The 13,518-nt window shown below is 38.2% G+C and overlaps 1 protein-coding gene across 1 annotated transcript; it reads left to right on the forward strand.

The window, feature by feature from the left end:
- Nucleotides 1–7,259: 7,259 nt before the first annotated feature.
- LOC149148820 (putative inorganic phosphate transporter 1-3) lies at nt 7,260–9,144 on the forward strand. Its single transcript, XM_089439116.1, has one exon. It carries the CDS (start codon nt 7,362–7,364, stop codon nt 9,006–9,008), a length of 1,647 nt encoding a protein of 548 aa, XP_089295242.1. The 5' UTR covers nt 7,260–7,361; the 3' UTR covers nt 9,009–9,144.
- Nucleotides 9,145–13,518: the final 4,374 nt, after the last annotated feature.

Here is a 13,518-nt window from a genome sequence, read left to right on the forward strand (position 1 = left end):
ACTTACACATATGTAGGAAGACGCAAACCTATAGTTCTTAGAGACATAGGCGTGTGAGTTGTAGTAGGTGTATGACAGTGCCCAGGGCACCGTGCAGACAGTTTCCCTTACTCAATGACTCGCCAGACTACAGCAGGCAAGGGCACTGAAGCACTGATTAGACGCCACGTACAAAAAGGAAACCCTATTTAAAGCATGCATTTGGCCATGGATCGATGAAGCATTTACAATCACAACTACCATTGAAGGGAAGTTGGCACAGATGCAAGAAGTATACATGGTGGGATAGGAATGTGACCCAACACATGAAAGCTTAGAGATATGCATGCAACAAGTACAACAGGAAGCGGAACAATGTGTTGCAGACACCCAAGCTACGCGAGACCTACTGCATGGACTTCACGTAAAGATCGCCGCACTAGCAGAGTGACTCGAGACGAGTCACGATGATTGTGTTGGGGGCCTGTTGGGCAGCTGATTCCCTCATAGTATGTTTTTGGGGCATGAAGCCTAAATTTTGGTTAAGTTCAATGTAAAGACCCTACAAAATGCGGGCGCAAAGCGCGAGAGTCTAGGGTTGTCTACCCTAAAATAATGTAATTTAATGTATGGTATGTCAGCCTGCCCATGGTCCACAGACCATGGGATTATATAAATAGAGCGAGGCTCTAAGTGTAAAGGCAGTCTTATCTTTGAGAAGAAACATATGGTTTTGGAGGATGAATTAGCTCTAAGTCTGTAAGTCCGAGTCTTGGGTTGTAGTAGTAGGAAGACGCTCTGCAATTGAGTGCATAGAGGCCTGGTAGAGTCCGTAGCTATGTGTGCGGACCCCTGCAACTGTGTGTGAGGGCAGAATTGGGATTGGACTTGGACACAGAGTTAATAAAAGATAAGATGATTCTGAAATATTGTGTGTTTATGCTTCTGTTATATTTATGCATCTCTTTACAGTTTTATGATTGTGTGCACTTGTTATGAATGTTGAATTATTAATGAGAATATTGGGCCCACATAATTAAGTTAAGATCTATAATAATAGCACAGTAAGGGAAAATGATCTAGACAACACCTCTTCACACTCTTTACAGAGCTACGCGAAAGAAGTCACACAAGTTGCGAAGAACAGATCGCTGCGTAGAGCAGTGCAAGCGTGCAAGTTCGGTTCGTGAATTTCCTAGACTTCATCAAGACATCCCTAGGGTGCAGAAACCTAGTTCTAGCACCCTCCCATACTACCTCGGGTGAGACCTTAGTTCACGCACCATGGACTATTGCCGAAAGGGCCGATAGTTTCGGGATTTTTTTGGCTAAATCACTTCTGAACTTGGGTCAGGTCCCAACAAGTCAACAACACAGATGAGAGCAAGGTCCCCTTAGAAACCCCTCTACTGCCGGATGAGATTGTCTTTGAAGGACTGCACTTTGGGTAGGTTCCTCTGCTAAAGCTCGAAGATTGGGACTTAGCTGACCATAAGAAGTTCCTGCACTTAGCGACCGAGTAGCTAATGCACAACATTATTGACACAACCACTTGGATGACCACATTGGAACTGTGGAAGTGGCTCAAGTGAGTAGACAAGGCAGATCTACTTAACCTTCTATGGTTACCGCACTATAACCGCACCCCGATTATAGTATTGGTCATCAAGCAGCTGCTATGCTTGGTGCATGATGGGTGTATGTGACTAGAGGAGCCAATACCCATCATTGATAGATTGATCCATAGGATCACGCAGTGGCCCTACACAGGAGAAAATATGGTCATGATGTTTGGCAAAAAAGGTGGCAAGTAGGTCCTCGAGGAGGCCATGAAGGAAAAATTTAAGCTTGTGAAGAAGCTGCATGGATATTCCATCTCAAATACCAGTGACCCTGTAATCAAGGTGGCCACACAAATTTTGGAGGAAAGGTGATGAGGAAGTGTCACGCAGATGAGGTGCTACCACCTGTCATCGCACTAGCAGCCCAATCCGCCGAAGGGGTCCAGTTCAATTGGGCACACTATCTCTGCGATGAGTTCCTTGCGAATTGCCTTGAGGCACAAGAGCTCAGCAAGACTTTCCACTATGTGTGGATCTTGCTATTTATTGTGTTGGTAGCATGGGAGCTTCTAGAGGATAGTCAATTCCCCTCAGTCGTGTCAGACCTACTAGAAGTAGTGAAGTATGCTTCGGTGTGGGTGACCAAGGATGCATAGTACATCAAGGACAGCAAGATATTCTGGATCTTGATGGAGATGAACATCTGTGTGGTCATCAATTGAAAACCATGGTTGTCACCTACTATGTTTGCCAACCTGTAAGGGTACGCAGAGTTGAAGCCATATTTTCACCATGTGTTAATCAGTGCATAGAAGGACCCTATGTAGACATGGTATGACTTGCCTTACTTGGCAATGGATGACACCATTGATGCAGTACTTGATCATTGGCTGGCAGAGTGGCACAGTACATTAGACTTGGAGGTGGGGACGAGCAAGTTCGCCGTGCAGTGCAAGAAGAAGGAGGCCAAGCTTAAGATGGGACAGTTGGCTGAGAAGAGGAAGAAGGAGGCCGCTAACAAGGCTCAGGTGGAGCACAATGCCACAAAGTAGATGGAGAGGAAAACAGGTGGAATAGAGTGGGGCTCTGACAAAGGCCTGAGGTAACCTTCACCCGAGACAAAGGGAGAGATGAATGAGCAAACAAAGCAGCACAACGTGGACCCATAGCCAACGTCTGCCCACATCAAGCATCCATGAGAACAAGAGAAAGGAGGGTCGACGAAGAAATCCAAGGCCACTAACACGTTGTTGGACCCAATCACCTGCACAAAGGGAAATTTGCACAACATTGGAGACACTGTGTGAGATGTCACCATGGAGGCCCTACAACAGTTTGAGCAGCAACAAAAACTAATATTGGGAGCCATCCAAATAGGTTTGCAGGAGTTGCAGACCCGCACGTCGGAGGCTGCCATGGTGTCCACCGACCTTGTTATAGGCACTTTAGATGCTGTGGAGATGCTGTGAGCAAAAGTCTCCAGCATCATAGTGCTACCCGATGGAGCACTGACCATAGAGAATGAAGCTGATAGGCCCACTACCAACACCCTCAAGGGAGTAGGGTTGAATCTGGCAGCACTCCCTGGCGAGGCACTTCATCTATTGTAGGATGGAGAGATCACAGAGCTGAGGGCCCATGAACACTGTGCTTTACAGGTGATCAGTAAGCAGCGGATTATCAATGAACAGATGGCCCTACAACGAGACTTAGGAATAGGTATTGGTTGTAGCAATCCAACATGATGCCCATGCTCAACCTTTACTTTTTGGCACTCTAAACACCCATCAATTATATTAAACCACTTCTCTTTTCATAATTAGCCAAAAGTATTGACTCTTAATAACTAAAATGGTTTTTTGGTACCCTGGATGTTCAACATAGGGTATATTGTGCATCTCACTCAACACCACATTTTTTAGCCTTGGAGAATTTGGAAAATAATTTTTTCATCTAAACATGAGGGCTCTGTCCTCTTTCAATTCATAATCTTTATGTTGTGGCCATAAATTATCTTGCTATAACTTCTTTTTAATTTGCATGTACTATTGATATGAAATTGCAACCTCTAGAAATTTTATTTTAAAATCATGTTTGTGTACCCTTATAGTTGTAGCATGCATTCTTGTATCAACGACCTTGTTTTTCTTCCGTTTAATATATTTTATTTCAAAATCATATTTAGCCAAAAAATTCTAGCTACTTAACTTGCTTAGAACTCAAGGTCGATTGTCCAATCAAATCCTTTAGATCATTGTGGTCTATTCTCAATTCAAACCTATTTCCCATGAGGTAATGCCTCCACATTTTTAAGGCATGCATGATGGCTGCTAATTCCAAATCACAAGTGGCATAATTTCTCTCATGCTCCTTCAACTTCCTTGACTCATAACACATCATGTGCTGATTCTACATGAAGGCTCCTCTAAGCCCTTCCTTGTGAGCATCAATGCACACAATGAATTCTTCAATAAGATAAACTATCTTTAAAATTGGTCCATTTTTTAAAATCTTCTTCAAATGTTGGAGGGAACATCATGAGCCTAGTCAAATCTAACACCCTTCTTTTATGAAGAAGTGACTAGGTGTGTAATTTTTGAAACCCTTATATGAACCCTTTGTAATACCCTGTTAGTTCCATAAAGATCTTGACCTCGGTGAAATTTCTTGGTGTTGGCCATTCAATAATGGCTTTGATATTTTCTAGGTCCATTACCACACATTCCTTTGAGATGATATGACCCAAATAATGAATCTACCTTTGGTAAAAAGAACACTCACTTATCTTGGCATAAAGTTGATGCTCTTTGAATGCCTACAACACCCTTAAATGTTTCTTATGTTCCTCTTTCGACTTTGAATACACAAGAAAAGGGAAATATCAACTTATAAATAAACTTGCCCTTTTTCCTTTGCTCCATCTTGGCCCTCTTTTGTCATCCCAAGCGTTCTAGAAAACTAGCTTATATTTGTTTTTCTCATAGAGGTGATATTCTTCCTCGTGGTTTTCTATAAAGTATTGGGCTCATCAAATTTGATTTTGCCTATAAAATGAAGAAAATAAACTTATAAATATTTGTATATGTGAGGCAATTGTTTTTGTGTAATAAAATATTTTTTATGATGAAATTTCTAATAAAATTAGAACTATTCCTTGCAGAACTACATTGGATGGATGAGGATAAATGCTTAGTCAAGAAGACCTGATTGGATTAATATGAACCAGTTAGAGAGTATTGTTACAGCTATAAAAATAACATAAGAAAGGAGTTCTCTTAACCAAAATTATGCTTGGCTTATTTATATATATATATATATGTTCTATATATATCTCCTCAAAATAACTATTCCAAAATCCAATCTTCACCTTCATTTAGTCTACTTTGTTTAGTACCATTACTAACACCAACAATCATGTTTTAATAAAGGTCAGTTTATTTTTGAACCTAAGTCTTTAGAATTAAGTTTTATTAGCTTAATGAGTTCTTTACTAATTATATATAAATAACAGTTTCATAATTTTAAATAGTTTAAAATACGGTTTTACAAACAGTTAATTTTTTATTTATAAATAAATAAATAACAAAAAAATTATAAATTAAGCTATTTTTAAAAAAAATTGTAAATATATATGGTAAAAAAATTCAATTCTTAAAAAATAAAAGGAAATAATATTTTGTAAAATATCATAAAACTTTGTACAATTTAAAAAATTATAAATAATCATATTTTATAATATATTATAGAATTTTGTTTCAGTTGTTGAGGAAAGTCTCTTGTTACAAATGCAATGCACTATATTGAAAGATTTACCAGAAGAATACTTACTAAGCCATAATAGAAAATTTACTAGTATAGGTTTTTTCACTACACATATTAAATTTTGAAAAGTCTTGGAATGAGGCTTTTTATCCAACCATTGAAAAATGAAAATATAGTTAAGGATGACACTTTTGTATTACATTGAGTATTTAATGAGAAGAGTTTGATAGGGAAGTGGTCATGAGAGGGTTTTTTTCACTATAAGTATTAAATTTTGAAAAGTCTTGAAATGAGGGGTTGCATCTAACCATTAAAAATGAAAATATGGTTGAGGATTACACTTTTGCATTACATTGAGTATTTAATAAAAAGAGTTTGATATAGTTTTAAGTGGCTATGAGATATATATGAGATATTTTTTTTAAAGTTTGGGATATTATATATTTAGTTTTATTGATTTTTTCGAGATTTATGTATTTAAAATTTAGATATAATGATTTAGTTGGTTTGCCATTCTATATTTAAATTTATAGGCAAAAACAAGATATTCTTTAGAAAATCAAAATTATTACAATAATAATAATTCATATAAACTCATTATATAATTACAAAATTTAACTTAAATAAAAAAACAACAATTATTTCTTTCAACTATCAAAGATAAACTTAATTAACCCATATAAATTTACATAATTGTATTAATCATTCACCTAAAAACATATTGTTAATAAAAATATTATGAATCACACCTTCAAATCTGATAAGCAAATCAGTCACTGATGTTCTGGGTACTAATCCAGGTGTCATCTTTCTCAATTTCCAAGAATAAAGAGATTCCACAAAATATTTCTTCAATATTTTTTACTATATATGCATCTCGGTAGGTATGATGATCTCGTGCTAATCACTGATGCAGTGCATTTAATATACAATAAGACGGTTCCCACTCGTTTACCATGCTTGACATTGACGCAAAACTATTTTTGTTTGTATGCCGACATACATAAAAAACTCTCTTATGTTTTGTTTTGTGTGTATGGTTTAAATTTTCTTTTTGTGTTTATCTTAGCATATAGGAGTTGTTTATAATGCGATTTTTTGGAGATTTTGATGATGGAATCTGGCGGAAAAAATTGAGGTTAAATCTTGATTTGTTGCAGTTAAAATGGTTTTTTAACTGCATATTTGGATTCAGCACCCTCGAAAACCCGTGGGACGCTTTCATTGTGCAGAAAATAGCTATCAAACTTGTGATTCCAATAAATTCCTACCGGATTTCCAAGTCGCGTTATAGACAACTGCATTTTTTTATCATTGAATAGTCAATAAGTCTAGAATAGACATTCTTTTTATCTTAACCTACAAGGAAATGAACAAATAATTTTACAATTACAATTAATATATCCAATTTTAATTTTTTTTTAAGATAATTATCCATTTGAATATTTAATAATATTTTATGTTTTTGTATTTTTTTTAATGTGGTTTCAGAATTTTTTAATAAAATTAGTGAAGAGAAATGTTATTATTTTCCCTACTCAATTCAATTCCTATCTCTAATACCTTGAAATTTCAAATACACATAATAATTTACACTTTCATCTAATTCAGTATAATAAAAAACTATTATAAACACACTTTTATTTAAAAATTATTTTTATAATATAAATCTCTCTCCATATATCTCTGTTTTAGATTTTATTTTTCTCTAATGTTAACATAGACCGGATCTTGTCACAGCATTTCATATCCACACTCTACCTCTTACGCGCCTACAATTATTATTGGAGAAGTCAGTGGAAAACCAAAATGCATCTGTGACTGAATTTGTACGAGAGTTCAAGTGGAATATTGTTTTTTAATTTATTTCGCCGGATGGCAAGAAATATCATGACCGACGCCTGGGGTTATAAATATCATTGCTAGCGTGGTCGTCTGTAGATAGAACTGCTCTTTGCAGCTTTTGAGATCAGAAAGCAAGCGAGCAGGTTTTAATTAGGGATTGGTTGTGTGTGAATGTGATTTAGGGTTGGGGATTCCAAATTTTGAAGCTCAATCATGGCGAGGGGAGAGCAACTGGAGGTGTTAAATGCACTGGACAAGGCCAAAACGCAATGGTATCATTTCACAGCTATCATTATTTCTGGCATGGGTTTCTTCACTGATGCTTATGATCTTTTCTGTATTACTACTGTCACCAAGCTGCTGGGGAGACTTTATTACTACGATCCAGCGACTGGCAAACCCGGATCGCTGCCGCCCAATGTGTCGGCGGCAGTGAACGGCGTGGCTCTGTGCGGAACACTGGCAGGCCAGCTGTTCTTCGGCTGGCTCGGGGACAAACTCGGGCGCAAGAAAGTGTACGGGATGACGCTTATCACCATGGTAGGCGGCGCCCTGGCCAGCGGGCTCTCGTTCGGCCATACGGCCAAATCAGTGATGACAACGCTCTGCTTTTTCAGGTTCTGGCTGGGCTTCGGCATCGGCGGGGACTATCCGTTGTCAGCCACGATAATGTCAGAGTACGCCAACAAGAAAACACGCGGGGCCTTCGTTGCCGCGGTGTTCGCTATGCAGGGCTTCGGCATCTTGACCGGAGGCGCGGTGTCCATCATCGTGGCCACGTCGTTCAACAAGGCGTACCCTCGGCCCACGTTTGAAGAAAACCCGGGGCTGTCTACTGCCCCGCAGGCGGACTTCGTGTGGAGAATAATCCTCATGTTCGGAGCCATCCCAGCGTTGCTCACTTATTACTGGCGTCTCAAGATGCCGGAGACGGCTCGATACACGGCGCTCGTGGCCAAGAACACGAAGCTGGCCGCTTCCAACATGGCCAAGGTTTTGCAGGTCGACATCGAGGAACAGGCGCCGGAAACGGCTAAGGCTGCCGGAAATGACCAATTCGGGCTGTTTTCCAGAGAATTCGCAAGGCGCCACGGGCTTCATCTTCTGGGGACGACGACCACATGGTTTTTTCTGGACATAGCCTTTTACAGCAACAACCTTTTCCAGAAGGACATCTACACGGCCGTCGGATGGCTTCCCGCCGCCAAGAAAATGAACGCCATACACGAAGTCTACAAGGTAGCGAGAGCGCAGTCGCTCATTGCTCTCTGCGCAACGGTTCCCGGCTACTGGTTCACCGTGGCTCTCATAGACCGCTTAGGAAGGTTCGCCATTCAGCTCATGGGCTTCTTCTTCATGACGGTTTTCATGTTCGCTCTTGCAATTCCATACTACCATTGGCGAGGGTACACCTGCGACAGTGGCTACTGCGGCGGACAACACACGGCCTTCGTGATCATGTACTCGCTTACATTTTTCTTCGCCAATTTCGGGCCAAACACTACCACTTTCATCGTGCCCGCCGAAATCTTTCCGGCCAGATTGCGCTCGACGTGCCACGGCATCTCGGCTGCAGCTGGGAAGGCGGGGGCCATCGTGGGAGCGTTTGGGTTCCTGTACGCTGCGCAGAGCACGCATGAAAAGGAGACAGATACAGGTTACCCCACGGGAATAGGAATCAAGAAATCGCTGCTGCTTCTTGCTGTTATCTGCGCCATGGGTTTTTTCTTCACGTTTCTAACTCCGGAGACGAAGGGCAGATCTCTTGAGGAGATCACGGGTGAAAATGATGATGAGCAGGACGAGGGACAAGAGCTTCATTCCGGTCGCTTTAGCAATAATAGAACCACGCCTGCTTAGAAAGATCGTGGGTACTGTCTTATGTTTCACTCTTTTGCAATTTGCAGTAAGAGTTTCATTATATTGCTGCAATATCAGAGCTTCTACCTTATTAGAGTTACTAAATACACTAATACATTCAGAGCTTCTCCAAACCTTTCTCATTCAAAGTCACCTCTCGATAGATAATACAGATGTAAACTTTAACCATGATATGAAAATCTCATTTCACCTCAAAGCACTTGGTAGTCTTTCATTTACGTTATTTACATTAGAGAATTGCAAATTTGCAAAAAGTGAAGAATTATGAATTTGAAGAAGACATGGTATCTAAAGATGTTATTATAACATTAAAGCACGAACAATCTCCTCGTTCATGATACAAAAAAGTAACATTAATTTTTTTTTTATGATAAATTGATCCATGGAATCATTATAGATAATTTAAAGTATAATTAATTTTTGGGAATGAGGATGATATAGTTAATTTTGATAATCTTAAGCACACTTATATATCATACTTTTTGCCTTCGCCTGCACACGTGTTCATTGAATTGAGATCGCCTTTGGTGGACATGAACAAACAATCAATCTCTTTAGTTGACTCCCATATGACTTTTTAATGTCAAACAACTATCTCTCAAAGATCTTTGGGTGAGATGAACTTGAAGTTCCAACATCCATCTATTAGCACAACTTTGTAGAGATCTAAGAGTTGAAATTATCTCTATACAACCTCTCATAAATCTCCTTGTTTAAAGCACACACATTGTAGTACTCTGATACCCAAATGAAATTACTCTGATACCCAAAATGCATAACTTAAACCAAAATATTATTCTTATTTAATTTCTTAAATTCATCCAAATTTACCAACTACAATTTAAGCAAGAGTTTATCAATCTAATACACAAATACCTACATGGTTTTCATGTATGAAGCCGATCCTGAGATGTTGTAACTCCAAATCCGCTCCCGTTATCCTATATTTAGACATTCTTCGTGAGTAATTAACATATATACTAGTGCAATGTATGTGGTGCATGCATATGTATTTGTCATATGTATGCCTCACATATGCTTGCCTGACATGCATGCTAATATTTCCGTGCTACTCATGATTCACGATGGGTTGCTACACACATAATAAGAAATTGTGCATACTTAGCTTTTGGCAATGAATCTGGATAAAGATATCAACAATTTGATCATTTTTCCTACAATAAACAAGAGACACAAGTGTTTCAAGTATCAATTATCTCAAAGAATGGGCATGAAGCTCCACATGGTTCATCTTATTGTCAGCAATATGGTTTCTATTATTTTTTATATCATTTTGGTTGTCAGAATACACTACATTTGATTCCTCATAGGGAGATTTGAGCTCACACATTAAGTTGCGACTCCACATTGCCACTATGCCAACAATGAGTACACCTCTATATTTAGCCATTGTAGAAATTCCTTGTAGATTCAAACTACAGATTGTAATGTCCTAAAACAATTGACTTGAATCTACTCTACTCATCAATGGAAACAATAAACGATCGATGAAATCACGAAGCATAAAAGAGAAAGAATTCAATCACACACAACATAATAATTTTATGGGGAAAACCACAACTAAAAACCCCTGCTATATGTATATTGCATTAATCAGAAAATATGAGAAGATTACAATGCTTTGCTCAAGCCTGAGCAACCTTTGCACTATTTCTATCTATATCACTGCTTCCTAGACAAGCTCAAGCCAATACTTAGCCAATTTTGCTACCTGCCAAGATCTTATTTTCTTGCATAGTTTCCTAGGGAATTAGCCCATATTTAATTAGGAAATTCCACAAATATGAATTGTGCAATCCTCATAGGCCTTCCTTGATTGCATGCACCACCTATACAATTCAGATGATTATACAACAGATAGTACACTCTCCCTGAACTCTAATCTCAACTGGGTCTTTCTCTGATCTGACATGCATCAGTTAATTATGAGTGAATCTTCAGTTTACTGGTTGACCACTGTCGATTACACCCCACTACTGTAGGTTACACCCCACTACTGGATCTCCCACTAATTACTCCATCAGTTGGAACTAATTTAACTAACTTTAACTCATTTAGACTGAATTAAACAATGGCAACTCAAAATAAACTCAACCAAGTCTCCTAAAAAGTAGGAGACACTCTACATGACTCAACCAATTAAGTGAAATTAGCTTAGTTAACTATTACAAGTTGTCATGAGATGTGGAATTATAATTTAATTCCTAATTTAATTCAAGGACAAACTAAATTAGGATTTTCTTGTTGCATTTTCAACACTCCCTTGCAACAAGAAAGAGATTATTTGCTACCCTGATCCTGCCTTCATGAAACTCGAATTTGCATCTTAACAATGCCTTTGTCAAAATATCTGCATCTTGTTCCTTTGTAGGGATGTACTCCCACAATATGATTCTCCTCTGCACAAAATCTCGTAGATGGTGATACCAGATGTCGATATGCTTGGATCGACCATGAAAAAATGGAATCTCAGAGAGTTTGATAAAACTCTGATTGTCACATTAAATCATTGTAGGATCCATCTGCTAACCAAATAACCCAATAAGGATCTTCCTCATCCAAATAGCCTCATAAGATGCTTGACTAGCAGCCATGTACGCTACTTCTGCCGAACTGAATGCAATTGATCTCTGCTTCTTGTTGTACTAAGAAACCATTGCTGACCCAATACTGAAGATTCTACCTAATGTTCTCTTCCTTTCGGATGGAATCCCTTCCCAATCGCTGCCTCATATCCAATCGCAATCCCACTTTCAATGTGATCCTGAGCCTGCAGCTCCACCTGGCTCATGAATGGAGGCAAGGCTGCCTCATATCCCATCCCACTTTCAATGTGATCCTGACCCCGCAGCTCCACCTGGCTCATGTGCAACGAATCTAGCACCGGTAATGAACTTAGTTTTTTGGTTTACTCTACTTTAGGTTTTTTCATTTTTCATTTTTTATTTTTTATTGATGATTTATTGATTTGATTTGTGGAGGGGTCATCTTATCTTCTCTTTATAGTTCCAATTTTATGGAATGTTTCTTAAAAGAGAATTAGAGTGGTCAAAACTGTTAAAATTTTGAAATATTAATTGATATTTAAAAATATTTGATTAAAATTTTGGACTATTACTAAATTGGTAGATATTTAAAAATATTTGATTTTCCAATTGGCCGATTGACACATACTAGGCGACATGTTTAAGATGTTGTCTGATGTACTTGGGTCTCATAATTAAGATGGCTGTCTGATGTACTTGGGTTTAGTAATATGAAATACAATATTAATTTGAAAAAAAAAATAGATTGTCAATTTGACATGAATAGGGAGGAGTAAAGACGGATGATAACATAGTCTCGACAAACCCTCAAGAAAAAGAAGTGTTCGTCCAATTGCTGTGTGAAACTTTATTTCCCCACGGGCCTGACGGCGAAATTAATGTTCTATACGAGGTCTCGTGTTCAAACGAGGACACTAAGAATTCTGGATATTATTCAGTGTCATTTTCTGCTCTATTTTATATATCTGAAAAGGTTTCCCCTTGCCAAGTGAATAATTATGAAGTCGTCCTGCAATTATGCTTTTTTGAAAGCTGTAAAAGTTGGAGAATTTTTTTGTTAACCAATGATGTCTTCGGCAGCGGCTAAGCAGCCTGCCATAGGGCATTAAATGTCCGGGGAGATGTAGGCTGGATAGCCCGATAACACACGAATTCCCCTTTTTTATTTAATGCTGAGTTTCCGAATTCATGTGTTACCGGGCTATCTAGCCTACATCTCCCCGGGCATTTAATACCCTATGGCAGGCTGGTTAGCCGCTGCCGATGTCTTCTCTCCAACTTTACTGCAAGGCAGCATAGATATTCACATGCCAACCAATGTAGTGGATTCTAACACGTGCCACATAGTGCCACTTTAAAAATTCAAACTCCTCCCATGCCATTCCACTCATCCAACGTCCACCTTATCCATCTGAGTGATATTTCCAAATTACCTTTATTTCGTTTTCAACTTATTTAATCACCATATTAGACTAATTAAGGAAATTAATCCCGTTTAAGAAATGATTAAGATAAAATCCAGAATCTAGCTTATCATTGCAGAAAATAGCTTATTGCGCTTACCAGACCCTAGATGCCTAAATTACACCATGTGATTAGTTAAATATAGTTAGTAAGTTGATTCTATTTAAAACAAAATTTTCCATGATTTTAGTTTATGCTATGCTGCATAGATTTCCTAATTTCTTGAATTATTAAATTTGCTTAAACATGTTTGTTTAAGTGAAATGGGAAGATAGAGAGATCAAGACATATTCTTTGAAAAATGGAGTAGACTTGATTTTGTTGAATGAAATTCCAAATGATGACCAATTAAAACATCATCAACTATCAAGACTTTTAATTTAGGAACATGATTTCTTCTCAATGGATTTGTTATAAACAACAATATGTTTGTTTTGTTACAAAACCTTTACTCTATA

Source organism: Pinus tabuliformis, chromosome 9 (assembly GCF_031772625.1).
Source record: "Pinus tabuliformis cultivar Carrire ecotype Pingquan chromosome 9, CPIR1, whole genome shotgun sequence".
NCBI lineage: Eukaryota > Viridiplantae > Streptophyta > Pinopsida > Pinales > Pinaceae > Pinus > Pinus tabuliformis.

Excerpts from the sequence above, each read along its gene's own strand:
- LOC149148820 (XM_089439116.1), top strand. The coding sequence starts at position 7,362 with ATGGCGAGGGGAGAGCAACTGGAGGTGTTAAATGCACTGGACAAGGCC.